The sequence below is a fragment of the Cannabis sativa genome, chromosome 6 (assembly GCF_029168945.1).
Source record: "Cannabis sativa cultivar Pink pepper isolate KNU-18-1 chromosome 6, ASM2916894v1, whole genome shotgun sequence".
NCBI lineage: Eukaryota > Viridiplantae > Streptophyta > Magnoliopsida > Rosales > Cannabaceae > Cannabis > Cannabis sativa.
The window spans coordinates 74,236,685-74,256,161 of NC_083606.1; the positions used below are offsets into that span (position 1 = coordinate 74,236,685).

Sequence of the window (19,477 nt, forward strand, 5' to 3'; positions counted from 1 at the left end):
TAATAACTATCAATATGTAATATCCATTTAAAAGTATATATAATATATATATATATAACATTTTTTAATGGGTATTATCCATGAATGTTTATTAAATTTTATTTTTAAAAAATATTAAACTATTAAATTTTGATGTAATGACAAAGAATTAAAGAGAAATTTGAATTTTTATGCTTAGTTTTACTACTTAAGTAAAAAAATATCAAAAAATATTTTTTTACACTATATCAAAAATATGTTCATATCAAAATATCTAAGTGAAACTGGTCAACTTTTACTTATTGTTTTTTTTTAATTTTTTTTTCAACCGATGGAACAATCTCAGCCCATATGATGTAAAAATAAGAAATTTTTCTAATTAAATAGAAAAATTAAGCATTAAAACTTAATTTTTTCTAATTTTACCTATTCATGGGTAATACCCATATCTAACCGTTCTAGAAAATTAATTTTTGAATAATTCTTTTGTCACTGAAGGTTTGGATAAAAGAAAGCAGTAATATGGAGTTGATTTCTTCTATAGAAGATGGTGAATGTTCTAATGATGAGAACATCTTGAATTTTCTCAACGCGGTGAAGTCTGGCAACAAAGCCCGAATACAGGATCTCTTAAAATCATCATCATCATCAGCAGCAGCACTAGCTCTAATTGAGACCGAGAACAAAGATAATGGGGACACACCCTTGCATGTTGCTGTAATGTTAGGGAATTTTAAGGTTGTAGAACTCATCCTAGATCACATCAATAATATTGAGATTATTCGTCGTCTACTACAAAAGCCAAATAAGAAGAACAATACGGTGTTACATGAAGCTGTGAAGAATGGTAACTTGGATATTGTTAAGCTTTTACTTGAAAAAGATTCGAGTTTAGTTAATTCGAATAATGAAGATGGAGAATCACCGTTGTTCTTGGCGGTCGATAGAGAGCTTTATGAAATTGCTTCTCACATTTTAAGTAAAATTGAATATGTGGGAGGAATATTATCGGAAGAGAAGGGTAGTTGGTCTGGAAGGAATGGTTTAAATGTTATGCATGCAGCTGTTATTCGCAACAAGGGTCTAACCAATATTAAGAAACGTAATAAGATCAAAGGTACGTACCTTCTTCCAATTACAATTTGTTTTTTGTTACAAATTATAGGGTCAATATTATTTTGAACCTTGTGTTTTGTAAAATTTATTGATTAGACCTTCAGTTGTTTTAAATGATAAAATAGACACTGTATTTTTAAAAATAATACAAATAGTTCAATTTTTTTTTTTTTTGATATAACTAACTTGTAAAAATAATCCTAACACGAACAGATAGAAAAAATGTAACCAGTTAATTTTGTTATAATACATCAAGTTATATTATTAAGTTTTATTTTTGAAAAGAACATGGTCCATTTAGTTATTTAACAAAATAAATGATCTAGTCGGTAACTTTTCTAAAATAGTATTCACCCCAAATTATATTATTATTGTGAATTAATTCCCTAATAAATACAACAAACTGTACATATATAGGTGATGGGATGATTGAGAAGCTGTTAGAAAAATATGGCAATGATATTTTAAAAGGGAAAGATGATCATGGATGGAGTCCTCTTCATTATGCAGCACACTTGAATGAGTTTGGTTTGGTGAATAAGTTTTTGTCTAAACCCTCCTTAATTTGTTGTGTTCAAGACAATGAAAACATGTCTCCTCTTCACATTGCGGCCAAGAATGGTTCTTTGGAAGCATTACAGTCATTAAAAAATGGATCGGGATTATATAGTTACAAGATGTTCGAGTTATTGGACAAGAACAAGCGAACCGCTCTACATGTTGCTGTGGAGAGTAAACACACATTTTTGGTAGAGAGAATGCTTTGTTTTGAAGAAAGTAAGTACATTATTAACTGGAAAGACAAAGATGGAAATACTTGCTTTCATCTTGCTGCCTTAACTAAAAGTTCTAAAATGGTATTATCATTCATCCTCTTCCAACGTAAGTTTACATTACTAGACAAAGCGGCAGTTAACAATAAAGGGATGACGGCCATTCAAATCTATTCTTATCATCTTGAATCACATTCACACCAAGTAAGTTTTATATAATATATGAGATATTAGCGGCAAAATCACTTATACTTCATATTTTTTTAACAATTATTAATTACATAAATTAATTTTTTTAGTTGCAAAAATACATAAATCTTCCTTCTGTTAGCTATTTATTCTTTCCATCCAAAAATCTCAATCACCTGTCACGGTAGACTACTTACGTGTACATAAGTGTACACGTGACACGTTTTTAATTAATCTATCTCTTTGCATAGATAGTACTTGATTACATATTGTGTAGTTAACTAAACATAATTTGATATTCTTGATTTGAATAGTTTATGACAAAGTCTACTTTTAACACACTTTGTAGACGCCTTTTTGGCTATTGACGCCAGTTTACGCCAAAGATTTCCAATGGTTTAAAACGAGTTTGGAAAGTGTACACAATGTGAATGGTGATAAACCGAAAGAGGAAGAGACTAGGATTGTTTCACTTGAACCTAAACAACCCAATGGTGAAAGAGGATCATATAATTATTTGAGCACTGAATTTATTAATGTCAACTTAATTGTGGCAACAATCATAGCAACCATCACATTTGCAGCGGGTGTCCAAATTCCTGGTGGTTACAATGACCAAGGCATGGCCATCTTACGAGAAAACCCATCGTTCAAAAATTTTATCGTCTCTAACTCATATGGTTTCAGTTTGTCATCAGCCTCGGTATTGCTCACATTTCTATCAGTGCTCTACAATACCCTTTTTAAAAGACAATATCGAAACTCAACCTCCTTTTATTTCATGGTCATGGTCATTACCCTAACTATCGGATCCATTGCTTCGTCAATAATGGCTTTCATGTTCTCTACACAAGCCACAATATCGAATTCTTTCTGGATACTTGCTTGTTCTGCGTTTCTCGCGCTTCTGTTTTGCACATGTTATTTTGTTATTAGGGATAGAATTAGTAAATCCTTAATATGATCCATTGTCAATTTAATATCTTGAATGAATTATGTAGAGAAAATTTCAATTCATGACTTTGGAGTAATAATTTTAGTGATACTAATTGTTTTGAAATACAAATCATTTTACTTCTAAATATTACTTAATAGCATTACATTACAGGATTCGAATCAATAACACAATGAGAAATGCCAAGTCGCTTTACCAAGTTTCTTTTTTTTTTTTAAATGAAATATCAATTTTATTGAATTAGCATTCTCAATACAAAAGAATTTGAAACGCAGAGGGAATATTATGCTCAAAAATACTACTACCAAATAGATCCATGCATGCCTAGCAACATATAGTAGACAACTCGATTTGTTCATTGTTTCACAAAACGTAAATGATAGAGAAGATAAAAGAATTTTACAATCATTAATGACCAAATCAAAGACAGAACACATTAGTTGACTACAACGAATTGATTTAAACAGCGAGCATACTGTCAGTTAGAGGTGTTCATCCGATCCAATCCGCACTTTTTTGGTCAAACAACATCCGATCTGCACTAAGTGCGGATTTCATATTTTGGATCCAATCCGATCCGCATAAGAGTTTAAATCCAATCCAATCCAATCCGCAATAGTGCGGATTGGATCGGATATTTTGGATCGGTTATTTTTTTTAATAATAAATTATTTAATATTTCATAGAAAAAAAATTAAAAAAAGACTATTGTTTCTTAATCTCCACTAATAATCTATTTCTATCTCTATTTATATACAAATCAAACCAATATACATATATATATATTTATATATCAATATATATGTACTTATCTTTAGATTTACACTAAAATATATATGTATCTCTTATTAAAATAAATAATCTAGTATACATATATTTAAATTTATGTGTATGTGTCTATGTGAATAAGAATTATTTTTCTTGTGTTTTTTATTATAAAATAAATAAAATGTACCAACTCAATATAATACTAAAAAAGATTAAGAAATTAGAAGTTTGTGTCTTGTTTTAATTAATATATATTATATATTATAATTTTTTAAAAATATATATAATTAAGTGCGGATTGGATTGGATCGGTTACTTTTTGAGGTCAAACAACATCCAATCCGCACAAGTGCGGATTTTGGATTTTTCAATCCAATCCAATCCGCACAAGTGCGGATATCCGCATTTTGCGGATTGGATTGAATTGGATCGTGCGGATTGGATTGGATCGGATACTTTGTGAACACCCCTACTGTCAGTCTCAATCTCTATCCTGTAATATTCGCTTTTCGTGAAAGGATAATTGTTTTTCTCTACTTGAATATTTATGGAAATGATAGGATCTCACATTTTAGTGATCATAATAAAATATTTGATCTTTTGGGGAGGAACATTTTATTTTTGCAATAAAAATAGAATCTTAGCGTGTACATCATGCAAAAGAAATAATTAATTACATGAGATAATTTAATTATTTATTTAGGTTGCGATTATTATTGTAGTGAATGTAATAATAATGTGTGTGTTTAGTTTATAATATGGGATTGTATACTTTGTTATATTGTTATTATTATTTTATTTTTTTTGAATGATGTTATATTGTTATTATTTAACTTGATTAAATAGTAATTATTATGGAAATTGTGAAAAATATTATAATGTCCCTATGATTTAGAGTAATTAAGAGATATATAAAGAATATTAAAATATGAAGTAGGTAACAATTGAATTTAAATTACATGTGGTATTATTAATAATATTATTTCAATATTAAGATTTATATTAGTATATAATATTATTTTTGTTATTATTAATAGTAAATTAATATCCTACGGTAAGGATATTATGTTTTGAATTTAATGGTCACGATTAAGTTTTGGTAGTGACCTAGACTATATATAATGTGTTTTTGGAAGCATTTAGGGTTGAGAAATTGTGCTGTGAATGAGCCTCCTATATCTAATATTTCTTTAAAAATTCCTTTACGTACCACAATACAAGAACCGGGTTTGAGAGGGCTGGAGAATTTGTGGATTATGATGAGAGTTTTCATTGAGTTTAGTAGGCTCTAAGGAGTTATGTAAGAGCACCGAAGCCATCCAGAAACGTCAAGAGGAGGATGACGAAATTTTACGGTTACCGTCTTTTTAAACGAACCAAGATTTGAGTGTGTTTAAGTTGTTTGTTGGACAAAAGGAGTTCAAATTCCAAGTTCGTGGGATCCTAAGAATTGGTTTGAACGTACCCAAGCAGAGTCTAGAAACACCAATATTGAAAATCACCATTTTTCGGTTCACGTTAGACACATTCATAGGTAATTCGGATTTGAGTGAATTTAGGTAGTTTTTGGATTTGTTGGAGGTTGTGTTTAAGTTTATGGGACCCCTAAGGTCTAAAATGAAATTTTCTATTTTTGGACTCTATTTTTAACAGCTCACCGCCAAGGAAGAAGACAACCGCGTTTTAGGCCATTTTGGCTATTTTCCTTATCTTTTCTTGGTTGTTTTGGGGTCCTAGATTCATTGGAAGGTTCTTCCAATCGAAGATACACGTAAAAAGCACCTAGAGAAGAGATTTGTATTCGCCTGTGCCGGAACCGACGAGAACTCCGGCGATAACTACGAACAGTGACGGACCCAGAATTTTTGATCTGTGGGGGCTTAATTGTTATAAAAATATTTATTATTTACTTTACATTAAAATTATAACTATTTTGTGGGGGCTTTTTACTATTTTGTTGTATAATTATTTAATTAAATAGAAGATATTTAATTTTTTTTCACACTAATTTTTTTTAGTGGGGGCTATAGCCCCCACAATCTTATTAGTGTGTCCGTCCCTGACTACGAAGACCTTATTTTTGAGGTTTTAATTCCATTTTCTTGCTTTTATTTAATGTTCTGTGTGTGGTTTTACCTCTAGAATTTTGTTATGCTGGTTTGAGAATTTTCTTGTCATTATTTGATTTATTATGAATTATTTGATTTATTTTATAATTTAATTATAGAAAATACTTAGGTTGCTCAGAAAAATATAAGTTTATTTTCTATGATTGGCTATGGATTATAAACTGTTAAAAATTGATAGGTTAGATTTTTGGTCGATTTTGTATTTTTCATGAATTATTTATGTTATTTCTAAATTTAATTATGAAAAATATTTAGATTATTCAGAAAATTAGAAATTAATTATTAAGGGCTTAGTACAGACTATAAACTATGTTAGAATGGTTAGATTTGGTTTTCGATTATTTTTGTATTTTTCATGAATTTATTTAGTTAATACTTAAAATAATTATGAAAAATAGTTAAGTGATGCTAAAACAGTAAAATATATTTTTGTAATGCTATTTACTATTTATGGTACGAAATAAAAAGTTTTTGATAAATTATTGGTTGCTGTAGGTATTTATTACAATTATTTATCACTAATTAACTATTTAATTGAGTTTTAAATAGAGTAAATATTAAAAGTTGTGTTCACTATTTGAGAATTGTCATTATGATGTTACAATATAATTCTAGTCTATGAAATAAATTTAAGACTAGGTTGAGATGTTTTGTTATTTTATTTATTTAATTAATTGGTATTTTATATATAGTTTGAAGTGTAAATTAGTACATAAATATGGATAATAAATTGTACGTGTTTCTAAATAGGTTAAATATGTTTTATAATCTGTATAAACGATTAAGAAATATGCTAGCTTCTAATTTTGGTAAATAATTACATAATTGTATATTTTATTAATAAATAGTATTTTAGTAAAATTTCACGTAAAAAGTATTTGTATGAGTGCATGTTTTACGTTAAAAATATTCGTTTGAGTACATCATATGTATTCGTGTGAATCAAAATAATAAATGATTATGTATGGTGTGGCATGCAAGTGAAATTGGCTTATGTGTTGCGTATTTTTACGTAGGTTTCTGTATGAGTACAGAGATTCATACTTTAATGTATTTTGAATGTATTGTTGTGTTAATGAATGTTTAGGATCTTGTTCTCAACAAAAAAATTCATTGAGGTACTTGAAGTAGCAAAAAGGTGTTCTCAACAACTGAGGTAAGAAGAGTGGACATCTGTGCACAGGGTGTGTGTTGAAACATACAACTGTTACGGGTTTATATTTACATGTTTTATTCTTTGGTGGATTGTTGCTTTATGTTAATATTGTTAGTCTGTGATAGTGATAAGATTTTTAACTGTTTGTGTGAGAATAGCACTTATAGGATAGGTTTTCTGCTGTGTGAGCATAGCACTGCATGATATGTTTTTGGCTGTTTGTATGGGTTTACTTGCAGGTTATTTTATCATGAGTGAGTACAACTTGTGATAAGGGATTGCCCTATTAATTGGATGTCGAGTGTTAGAACAGCACAAGGGTAAGTTATACTTCATGTTTGATTAACATGAGTGGGAGTAGATTATCGTATGTGAGGACAATGTGCGATAAGATACTATGTGTTAGGTGTGTAAGTATAACATGCATTAAGATTACACTGTGATATGATGTTATATTGTATGTGAGAATAATATGTGATATGACATGTTGTTATATGTATGCAAGCATGTTATGAATTGATTTGATGTTATACTTATGGCTATGTTATCTAGCTGGGGGGTTATGTCCTACATAACTCTTTTTACTGGGCGTTAGCTCACGGGTACTTTATATGTAGGTAAAGGCAAAAGTAAACAGTGAGGATGGGGAGCTCGATCTGAGGCATGAATTACATGTTAGGGATTGTCACAATATTTTAGTTTAAAAATATATATATTTCATTACAGATTATAACTCGAGTACTTTTGTAAAAGTTAATGTTTAAAAATTTATAAGTGAATCAAGTGTTTTTATTTTAAAATAATGAGATCTCATGCTTTAGTTATTTTTAATAAATTAATTTATTGTTTTATTATAAATGATTTTAAACGGACTAGCTAGTATGACGTCTCAGAAATCGGGGTGTTACATTTTAGGTCTTATTTATGGGGTATTTCTACGTATATAAATGGACGTACTGCAATTTCATAGAAGCTTTCAAATATGTTGGAGAGATATTTCTGAGAATTAATATCATAACATATATAAAAAGTACTAATTCATCTTTTATTAATTAATTATGATTTTTATGTATTTTATAGACATTATTGATGTGTTATTCTGTTGGTCAACATGAGTTGTTGATCTCATATCTATATTGTCTAGATTTTTCATGCAGTTTTTGATTTGGTTAAGTATCTCATTTGGTTAGGCAATAAATTATATATCTTCACTTGTGGTCTTTGGACCGATCACTCATGTCTATATTGTGAGTTCTTATACAATAGTGATTCCAACAACTACTTTATCAAATTATAAGAATATTTATTAATGGAATATCATAATTAATTACTAAATTTCTTCTACAATTGAACATAGTAGATAATACATCATTCTTTGATTCTTTGATAGTTTTAGTCAAATTTTTGGATCATTGGTGAATGTTAAGGGAATTTTATTGTAACAGTTAGTTGGTTAAGTTAGTTTACTAACTGTCTATCACTTTTTAGTTAGTAGCAGGGGCGGACCCACATTGCCCCCCCTGAAAAAGAAAATCGAGAAAAAAATGTATATGTATTTTAATTAGTTACAACATATATTTGTATTAAAAGATGATATTTATAAATATAATAGTAACTTTGGTGTAATGGTTAAGGTAATTGGTAAATAGGTTAGAGGGTAAAGGTTTAAATCCCACTAACTACACTTTATATTTTCTTTTTAAATTTATTTACGGCCCCCCTCACTTTAAATTCTGGGTCCGCCACTGGTTAGTATGTTAGCTTTTGGTTGTAACTAATCTTAATTAGTTGTTTCAGCTTCATTGTACTAACTGTTTAAAATGATTATATACAATTCATCTCTTTCACTCTATCTTTGTGTTTCTTTCTCTTCTCTTTCTGTTTTTTCAGTTTCAGTGTTAAGAGTCAAAACTCTTACTCAGCCAAGGAGAGACATTGTTAAGTTTGTGGTAATAAATCCTTTGAGAGAAATTAATAAAACTAAATCCATATACGATTAATAAATTCATATACATAAAAAAAAAATAAAATAATAAATTGTTCTTTCTCATGAGGAGAATTGCAGCGCTTGTTGCAATAGGGGTTTCTATACGATTTTTTGTTGCAATTTAGGTTGCAATGCTAGTTGCAATAGGAGTTTCCATGTAGAATTCCGTAAAAATGCAAAAAAAAAAAAAATACTATTTTGAAGTGTAAAAATGAAAAAACCTCAAAAATTAATCATAACACATAAAAATGAAAAGAAAAATGTGTTACATTTACCTATGAAAAGAAAATGAAAAATGTTAATATAAAAAAATAAATAAATAAACATAAAAGAAGAGGGTTTGAAATGAAATAGGGCTTCTTTCTTTAATAAATATGTGCTCTTTTTATTTAAACTCTGCACTTTTTTAGGGATTTTTTTTTTATTTTTACACTTTAAAATAGTTTTTTTTTTATATATTTTTACGGAATTCTACATAGAAACTCCTATTGCAACTAGCGCTGCAATCTAAATTGCAATAAAAAATCGTACAGAAACCCCTATTGCAACTAGCGCTGCAACCACTTTAGAAACCCAAACCGTAAATTTGAAAAAAAAAAATTAAAAAAAATAGTATATGGGGTAATTCTCTTTTTTTATTCAAATATTTCAGCCTTACCGCTTCTCAATCTTAATATTATAATATTTTTTTCAAGATTATTATTCTTAATTACAAGGACTGTTAATCACACTCTATTTTATACTCTCTTTTGTACTTTCTTCATATTTTAAACATATTTTTTACGTTTTGGTTTTTAAGTATTTTTAGAATTTTTCTTCTAGGAGAAACTATAATATTAGAGCTTTAGAGTAATGAGTAATAATGTGATCACTACAAGAAATAGGACCTTTTATTCCACTTTTTAAATTAACAAAAACAAAAAACTAGATAAAAGGTATATTGAGACATTTTATCTCACTTGTAGATTTGCCGTGTCAAATATACACATACAAAAATTTTAGACAAGGGTCATATTTGATAGAACCTTTAAAAAAATTTAAAGGCAAAAATTAAGTTCAAGAGTACTCAATTTTTATGGGCTAGCCAAACAGGCCTAAGGATTGTAGTGAAGACCTTTTATCTCGATTTTTAGTTAAAAACTGGGATAAAAAAGTTTATACGTGCAACCAAAATATATAATAATATTGTTTCAAGTATATCATAGAAATAATTTTTGCTATTAAATAGTATATTGAATGAGAAAAAAGATATAGTTCAAAAAAAAATGAGAAAAAAGATATGGGATATATTATGAGATATTAAGTAGACTAGTGCAAAGTGTTGTAAGAAAAAAATAGTAATTTGATTCAATGTAATATGTTCAACGTGATAAATCCATATGAGTATGTTCTATTATAATAATAATGAATAAATAAATAAATAAAACAATAAATTAATGATTGTGTTTTGTTCAATAAATACAAATCTCTTCTAATTAACTAACTAACGAACTAATCAACTAACTTTACTAAGTGTTTTGACTGTTTTTCTACTTTGAATGTCTATCTTGAGCTTTAGCCTCTTAATGAGTATTTCTTTCCGGTAAAAGGTTGAAATTTAGGCTCGGGTTTCTTCTCTGCCTCTTCCTTTTTCGATTCTTTAGGAGTTTCCTACAAAATTCAAGAAACCATTAAGTAAATTTAAAGAAAAAGTAGATAGTGAAAAGAAGTATGACATAAAGAAGAAGAAAAACACACCTTTTGTGTAGGCATACGGTTGGAATTTGACCCGAAAACAAGCTTTCCTTGAGATTTACGAGCAAGCGATGGAGAACTAGACCCTACAGAAGGCTGTTTCGACTTGCCATGCCCAACAACATCAGATTGCTTGTCTTTTGACTCGGAAGAAGAAGTGGTTGCAATTTCGCTAGTTGAAGGCTTTCCATTTAAGCGCCTTGCTAACCCGGTAAAAGGGCTAAATTTAGGTTCTTCTTTAGCAGGAACCTCTTCATCTGCCAATGACAAAAATAATAAATTCATGTGCCTAATAATCACAAGGAGAGAGTCATATCCTAGATTTTTTCGAGAGCGAACAATATAGAGTATGTTTGGTTGGAATAATGAAAATACGAGAATAAGAATAATTTCTTCTATTTCAAATTTTTTATACTTTAAAACGCAACTAAACAAAGTTAGAATAGAATGAAAATTAATTTATTTCTATTTTGTTTCATTACATCTAACCAAATGCAACCATAATGTCTAAATTGAATTAAAATGTATTGAAGAAATATATACCTTGAGTAGAAGACTTGCTTGAAGAAACATGTTCGATAGGCCTTTCGGGTTCCTTGTAGTCCAACGGAGGAGCAAAATCTACCTCACAATCCGTTTCAATAATACTCACAGCATGAGATGGCTTTGTTTCAATGATATTTATGTAATATTTTTTGTTGTTATAAGCTACCATGATAGTATCTCCAGTTGATAAACATGTAAAATTTCTCAGTGTGGTCTCTAAACTGTAGTTCATAGAGCAAAAATTTGTATACAATTAATAACACAAGGTTTACAATTAACATATAGTATTCATAATAAGGATGGATTGGAGACTCACATTGCTTTTGGGTTTGAAATGTCCAAAAAGTCAGTGCTGTGTGGTTGTAATTTTATGTACTTTGCTCTTCGAAGAGAAACATTCTTTAAACACACTAAATCTCCCTCTTTTAATTTCATATTTTCCATCATCTAATTTAAAAAAAAAATCTAAATTAGTATGTAACAAAAGTCGTTAAATGTAACACGAAAAAAATAACCATCCATACCCAACAAGGCATACAAATAATGCCTTCTTCTGATGTAAACTCTAATACTCCGCAATGAGAGACTCTCTCAGAAGAGTCATTTCGAAGCTCGAACAACATTGGATAGTCTATACGTAGAAATACTGCAAAAAAAAATTTAAAATGTTAACATCTTGAATTTAATTTAAAATTAAGCTTAAAAGGAAAAAAAAATTGAAGAATCTAAAAATACTAACCAAGCTTATGAAGGGCCGATTGAGGCATTATAACTGAACATTGCAACAAAAAACATGTATAAGAAGAAGAAAAATAGTAAAATTAATCATTTAACCCAAGAGCCTTAAGATATAGAATACTTACTTTTATCCCCATTCTCAAGTTGTGGCTGAAAAATAGATTGTAAAGAATTTTAATCAGAATTAAAGGATTAATTAACATAATTTATTAATTAACATAAAAAATTTCAATCATGAAAACAGATTATCTAAGTGACGAACAATGTTAACCTTATTGATAAATGATGGAGGGTAGCATCGATACATATGCTCAAACGAAGTCTCGTGGTATTCATATTCATATCCATATCCATCGAAAGCCTGTAAAAACAATGAAGCAAGTTACATACACAAATTTATAACTCAATACAAAAATTGGGATAATAAAAACTTGATGATGATGATGTAGTGAAGCTTACCATCTTGAAACTATGTAGGTTTTTCTCACTTTCGAAAATATTGCCCACCTTCAATGCAAAATCTAAATATAGTAACAAATTTGATATAACATTTAGTATTTTAATAAACCAAATATTTAAAAAAAAATTAATTATGGTAATTCATTATAATTACATATTAAAATTAATAATTAATGTACAACTTTTAACATGTATTAAATTAATTAAAAACAGGACTTATCACAGGAAAAACTAATTTTATTAAAAATACTAAAATATAGCTCTTTAGAGTTCTATTAATCCTAATGATAAACTAATTATTAGATTCTTAAAAATAGTCATATATGAAAGTAATGGAATTCAAGACAAGTTAGTAAATTATGAGAAATAATATAAATGAACTCCAACTCAAAATTCAATTTTTGTAAGATAAAATCATGAAAAACAAATTTAAATTTTAATAACTAAAATGGAAATTATAGTGAACTAACTAATGTTTCGAACCATTGTCAAAATAATTAAAAGCATTTGATTATTTAAAAAAGGTTAATTAATTATTCAAAATATTATAATTACCGTGTGTTTGTGGAGGTGATCGGAAGAGGTGGCGGCCGTCGGGTCGGAGGTTGATGAAGTTGGCGTAAGAGAAGAGAAAGAGAATAGAGAAAGAGAGTTGCTTTGAATAAATGAAAATATACATTGCTTCATTCCTCTTTATATAGTAAAAATATGTCTTTTAAATTTATATAATTATAATTGAATAAGAACTTAAAAATTAAAGATAATAATAATAAATTAGGTTTAAACTTGTTTTTTTAAAAAAATAATATATATTATTTAAAAAAAAAACATTCAGTTTTTTTAACCATTATTTTTTCAAAATAAAAAATACGTATGAATATATAATATATACTCTATAATTTGTTTAAATTTATCCTATAATAATAATCCAATATTTAGTTATTTTTTTATTTTAAAAAATAAACTGAATATCTTTTTTACTTTCCATATATAGAATGTATTTTTTTAATTAATAATACAAAGTTACGTTAAAAACCTAATTTATTATTTATCTTTTAAACGATATTTTTAAATTCTAATAATTTAATTAAATGACTATTATGTAAAAAGATAATTAACTAAATAGGGTATAATTTTGGAAATTTATCTTTATCAATAATATATTATCTCTTTAAACATATTTATGAATTTAACCATGCACTTTTTTTAAAATTAAAAAAATTACATATATAAAAATATATACTAAAAGATAATCTGAATTTGTTTAAATATTATATCCTACAATAATAATCAAATATCTTTTTCTTTAAAAGAAAAATAAATATCTTTTTTTCAAATAATTTATACATCTTTTAAAAAATATATAGAAGTTTAAACCTAATTTATTATTATCTTTGATTTTTAATTCTAATTCAATTACGATTATAATTTTAAATACTTTATATAATAAGTTGAATGAATAAGCAAGCAACCTAAATTTTATTTGATTATTAATTGTGAAGAAAATATTAATTCTTGTACGTACCTAGCTAGCTATGGAAAATTCCCCTTCTTCTTCTTCAACTAATAATAGTAACAATACTATGTCGTTTGGTAGTTGGAGAGGTTGGGCTTCTTCAATGAAGGAAAAGCTTTGGGATTCTTGGGAGTGGGACTCAGTCAAAGAAACTATTTATCAAGATTTTAAGAGGAGCACCGAGCATAATATGACGAAAAATGTCACGTGTAATCCAGATCACGCTATGTATTGGCTGAGTTTGCACCTTCTAATACAACGAATTGAAAGAAACCGTTCCCTTGACTCAAGAAAATCTTCCGACTGGAGATGATCATTCTCAAGACCCTACAACAGTGTAGTGACGTTCGACACCTTAAAATATCAAATATCAATTTTCTTATAAACTAATTAGTTGATATGTAATGATGTTTTACTTGGTGAAGAAAATTATTGGTGTTGGTTTTGATTTTTTTTTCCTAGCTTTGTAACTTTTGGAATATTTTGATTCAATTCATTTTTAATTTAGTTAACCAATTTTGAGACTAGCTGAAAAAATAAAATAGAAGCTAAATTGTTTTTTAAATTTTAATTGTGTTTTTATTTGAGTTTAGTAATTTTTATGTGAAAGGAGATTATTAAATCAAAATTTGAGCATATTGATGCACTTAAAATATGGCAATTGAAATTTGGGACCTTTTCATTTTTACACTACAAAATAATTTTTTTTTTTACATTTTTACGAAATTCTACATAGAAACTCATATCGTAACTAGCGCTGCAACCTAAATTGCAATAAAAAATCGTATAGAAACCCTTATTGCAATTAGCGCTGCAACCACTTTAGAAACCCAAACCGTAAATTTGAAAAAAAAAAATTAAAAAATAATATATAGAGAGTAATTCCTCTATAAATTTTACTATAGGATTTTAGTAATTAAATCAATATTATGAATTTGATTGAATTTTATAAAATATATATGGCAATTAATGCAAGTTTACTTTGGAAAAAATAAATTTACGGTAAAAATATTAATTACTAATATACAATACTTGTTTTCCATATATAATCATGTGAAATGTGTTTACAAACTTCCTTAAAAAATATAGTTTACAAAATTGTAATAAATATTTTTATAATATTTTATGTGTTTATGGTAGGAGGGACAAAATAAATCGGTTGCAATAATAAGAAAAACTCGTATGAACTACTAAGTTTGAATTTATTTTTAAATAAATTTGCATCACTCTCAGATTCACTCATCTAACTAATTTAATAAACTAATTGTATTTGGGTTATTATATGTTAATATAAAACTATCTCGTTAATAATAAATTTTAAATTAACTATAGAACAAAAATCATGGATTAAATTATGTGAACCAATTTATAAACAAGTTGAATTCAGATTTTCTTTTATATGATTATCAAACAAGTCATGTTAGGGTCGAATGAATGGTAAATACCATTTTGGACCCTCTGTTTTGCAAAAGTTACCAATTGGACCCTGTGTTTTGTTAAATGACAAAATGGACCATGTATCTTCTAAAATGGTACAAATAGGACCCTGAATTGATTTTTTTGTCAAAATAAAATTTAATTATCATTCGATCTAAAAGTGCTGTGATAAAACTGTTTACATTTTTTGTATCTATTCGTATTAAGCATTGTCTTCAAGTTGGTTGTATTAAAATAAAGTTGTCAAAAATTAAGCTCAGGGTCCTATTTTTACTATTTTAGAAAATGCAGGGTCCATTTTGTCATTTAACAAAACACAGGGTCCAATCTGTAACTTTTGCAAAACACAGGGTCTAAAATGGTATTTACCCTCGAATGAATAACCACACTAATTTATGGGTTTAGTTTTCGCACTAATAAGTCTATTTCATGATTCACGGTCATGATTAAGAAGGAAAAGAATAAGGCTAATTAGGATTTTTGCCCCCTGAACTTTGACATGTATCAAATTATGCCTCTGAACTTTTAAGATCGTTACAAATGCCCCCTGAACTATTAAAATTGTTGAATTTAAGAATTTTTGTCAAATTTCATTCAATTTTACTATTTCAAAGATTGTTTATCTATTAAATTATGCTCCCAAACTTTGATATCTACCAAATTATGCCCCTCGAACTTTGACATTTATTAAATTTTTCTCTCTAAACTTTCATCCATGTTAGATTCTTTTACTAAAATTGGAAAAAAAAAATCCTTAAATCGAACAATCTCAATAGTTTAGGGGTCATTTTTAACGATCTTAAAAGTTTAGAGGGCATGATTTAATATATGTCAAAGTTCAAGGGCAAAAATTTTAATTAGCAAAAGAATAATTTTATAAATACATAAAAAATAATAAAAAAAATTATAAAAATATGATCGTACGGAAATTTAAATAGTTCTATGGTTTTTAAGATTTTATACACAGAAGAACAGTATAGTCTTTTAGCAATTCTCCTGCACTTACAGCCAAATATGGGCTTTAACAGATAGGCCCAATAGCCGAAATTGAGCCCAAATCTACCTCTTAGGCCCAAATAAAGGAAATTGAAACGCAGACAAAAGAGAGAAACAACGTTAGGCTCCGTTCTCTTTCCCTGCGCCGCCGTAAACCGATGCTCCACTCCGGCGCCGGAGTTCATCTTCCCCTCGAAGAAACTAATACCTGTAGACACTCTCCGTATTCGATAGAGCTACGAGAGATTTCAATCACAGAAGAGTCTCGCGAGTGAGTTTTGTTTCCTGAACCTTAGAAATTTTCTTATTATTGTCTTGAGGTATTTTTGCATTTTGATGATAGAATTAATATGAAGAACATTCATTGAAATTCTTTGACAATTTCATTGAGATTCTTGGAAAATTCTTGTTTCCATAACCATATTTTGAAGTGATTTTTGCTTGTACAGTGGCTGATTTTTTGTACAGATTCTCTTAAGTTCTTATCTAAAATGTCCAATACTGACATGACACTATAATTGATTAATGGTTTCATATATAGGTTTCTTATGCTATGTATTAGAATGTCTCTTTTCATATATAGGTTGTCCATAAGAGACTTTCCCTCTCTCTTTGAAGTTTGCAGTGATTTTAACCTTTGATCAGGTCATTTGTGGGTTAAGAGGCATGTTGTGATTTTTCAACTGTGTCAATGAATACATAAAAGGGTCTCCAAAACAGCAGCTAGCTACTTCAACACACTTTGTAACGATTATGTTGTTGGTCTGTGTTTATGGCACTACTACTGATGAAACAAATTCGAGGTCAACTCACTTGGTGTAGCAGTTCATTGAGATTTCGTGTGGCTTCAGCTACTTCTTGGAATGCCTTGGTATCAACTCAAATTCGAGAATTATATCTCAGTAGAACTATCAAACATTTTTCTACTAGTGTTGAGAGTGAAAAGCTATGTTGGGAAGGTTCCTCTTATGGAATCCTGTTGAAGAAGCTTGAAGCAGCTTTGAAGTGTCACGATGTGGATGAAGCTTGGGTATCATTTTCGGATTTCAGGAAATTACATGGTTTTCCTGAGGATTCTTCCCTTGTGCATAGGTTGATAACTGAACTTTCATATTCATCAGAATCATATTGGCTGAGAAAAGCATGTAGTTTAGTCTTGTTATTATCGAAAGAGAAGTCGGGTCTGCTAAAAGGCGATGTCTTGACAAAACTCTCGCTCTCCTTAGCTCGGTCTCAGTTGCCTAATCCTGCCACAGTGATTCTTAGATTGATGTTAGAGAAAGACATGTTGCCTTCCATGAATATTTTGTGGTTGGTTTTTCTGCATTTGGTGAAGACAGAAATCGGTACACATCTTGCTTCCAATTTCTTGGCTCAATTATGTGGAGAATTTGTCAAGTTACATGCTAAGAAGGGCAAACATGCAGAACTTATGAAACCCGATACGATGATGTTTAATCTGGTGCTTGATGCATGTGTGAGGTTTAAACTGGCTTTTAAAGGACAACAAAATATGGAATTGATGGCTCAAACTGGAGTTATTGGTGATGCTCATTCCATCAGCATTATTGCCCAAATTCATGAAATGAATGGACAAAGGGATGAGCTAAAGAAATACAAAGTCCATGTTGATCGAGTTTTGTCTAAGTTCGTTTGCCATTATCGACAATACTATGATAGTTTGTTGAGCTTGCATTTCAAATTCAACGATATCGATGCTGTAGCTGAGCTTGTGGGGCATATTTGCAGGTACAAGGAGTGTGTTCCTATTCAAAGAGACAAGATCTTAGATAAGATTTTTCTTGTCCCAATTGGATCTCACAATCTAAAAGATGGGTTGAAGATGCAGATACAACCCGAGTTGCTGCAAAAGGATACTGTCCTGAAAATGGAGAGTAGACAAGAGCTTATTCTTTTTAGGAATAATGGCAAACTTGTTTTTAGTAACAGGGCTCTTTCAAAACTCATCAAAGAATTCAAAACAGCTGGGAGGGTTAGTGAGCTGTCGAAACTCTTACTCGAAATTCAGAAGGAACATTGTTCTTTGAGAAGCTCTGATTTGTGTTCTAATGTGATTAATGCTTGTATTCGTTTAGGCTGGCTAGAGTTGGCTCATGACATTTTGGATGACATGGAAAGCTCTAATGACGCCATAGGTGTTAGTACTTATATCTCACTCTTGACAGCTTACTTTAACCGAAAAATGCTACGAGAAGCAAAGGCTTTGCTTAAACAAATGAGAATAGCTACTGGTACGCCGATGTCTTTATCTGATAAGATGGTTGTCACCGAGAGTCTATCGAACATGTTAGAAAATGCATCATCAAACTCGATTGGTAAAACAGATTTATATCATTCTTTGATTCAAGAAGTGAAAGACGAGAATGAGAAGCGAATTCCTTCAATGGTTTTCGAGTTGAATTCTTCAATATACTACTTTTGCAAGGCGAAAATGATTGAAGATGCTATGAGAACATACAGAAGAATACAAGAGATGAACATTCAACCGACAGAGGAAACTTTTGCTAATCTTGTGTGTGGATATTCTTCTATGGAAATGTACCGGGATATTACAATCTTGTGGGGTGACATGAAGAGGAGTATGGAGTTTGGAAAGCTTTCGATTAGCAGGGATTTGTATGAGTACTTGCTAATTAACTTCCTTAAAGGTGGTTACTTTGAAAGAGTAATGGAGATAATTGATTATATGAAGAAACATAATATGTTTACAGACAAGGCGATGTATAAGACCGAGTTCTTGAAGCTTCACAAGAATCTTTACAAGAACTTGAAGTCGTCGGAAGCTAGAACGGATGCTCAAAGAAACCGGCTTCGGTATGTTTTGGCCTTTAGGAAATGGGCTGAGATTGATTAAAGTTTAACAAGAGAAGTACATTGTGAAAGTTAGGCTCTTACAATGTCTTGTTTTAATATACATGTTGTACATACTACATGAGATCAAATTATGGATTGTTCTTTCAATTTCTTTTGTTTTTGAT

The 19,477-nt window shown here is 29.2% G+C and overlaps 3 protein-coding genes and 1 long non-coding RNA gene across 7 annotated transcripts; 2 read left to right on the forward strand and 2 right to left on the reverse strand.

Annotated features, from left to right (window-relative positions):
- Positions 1-501: 501 nt before the first annotated feature.
- Positions 502-5,631, forward strand: LOC133039442 (ankyrin repeat-containing protein At5g02620-like). Its single transcript, XM_061118352.1, has 4 exons — positions 502-1,096; positions 1,513-2,072; positions 2,407-2,760; positions 5,518-5,631. Exons 1-4 carry the CDS (start codon positions 502-504, stop codon positions 5,629-5,631), a joined length of 1,623 nt encoding a protein of 540 aa, XP_060974335.1.
- A 4,779-nt stretch (positions 5,632-10,410) lies between these two features.
- Positions 10,411-11,791, reverse strand: LOC115695580 (uncharacterized). The gene is made up of 4 exons (XM_061117665.1): positions 11,649-11,791; positions 11,330-11,553; positions 10,790-11,043; positions 10,411-10,702 (listed from the first exon to the last, which is right to left on the reverse strand). The coding sequence occupies exons 1-4, from the start codon at positions 11,777-11,779 to the stop codon at positions 10,607-10,609; spliced, it is 705 nt and encodes a 234-aa protein (XP_060973648.1). The 5' UTR covers positions 11,780-11,791; the 3' UTR covers positions 10,411-10,606.
- A 496-nt stretch (positions 11,792-12,287) lies between these two features.
- LOC133038952 (uncharacterized) lies at positions 12,288-13,159 on the reverse strand. The gene is made up of 3 exons (XR_009688532.1): positions 13,085-13,159; positions 12,530-12,591; positions 12,288-12,431 (listed from the first exon to the last, which is right to left on the reverse strand). It is a non-coding gene; the product is annotated as an uncharacterized LOC133038952 (long non-coding RNA).
- A 3,402-nt stretch (positions 13,160-16,561) lies between these two features.
- On the forward strand, positions 16,562-19,460 carry LOC115725105 (pentatricopeptide repeat-containing protein At4g17616). Of its 4 annotated transcripts, none has more exons than XM_030654532.2 (2): positions 16,562-16,749; positions 17,124-19,460. In XM_030654532.2, exon 2 carries the CDS (start codon positions 17,251-17,253, stop codon positions 19,351-19,353), a length of 2,103 nt encoding a protein of 700 aa, XP_030510392.2. In that variant the 5' UTR covers positions 16,562-16,749; positions 17,124-17,250; the 3' UTR covers positions 19,354-19,460. The 4 variants fall into 4 exon arrangements, with proteins under 4 accessions (XP_030510392.2, XP_060973649.1, XP_060973650.1 ...); XM_061117666.1 differs by having other exon boundaries at positions 16,588-16,749; positions 17,062-19,460; XM_061117667.1 differs by having other exon boundaries at positions 16,588-16,749; positions 17,097-19,460.
- The last annotated feature ends 17 nt before the right edge of the window (positions 19,461-19,477 follow it).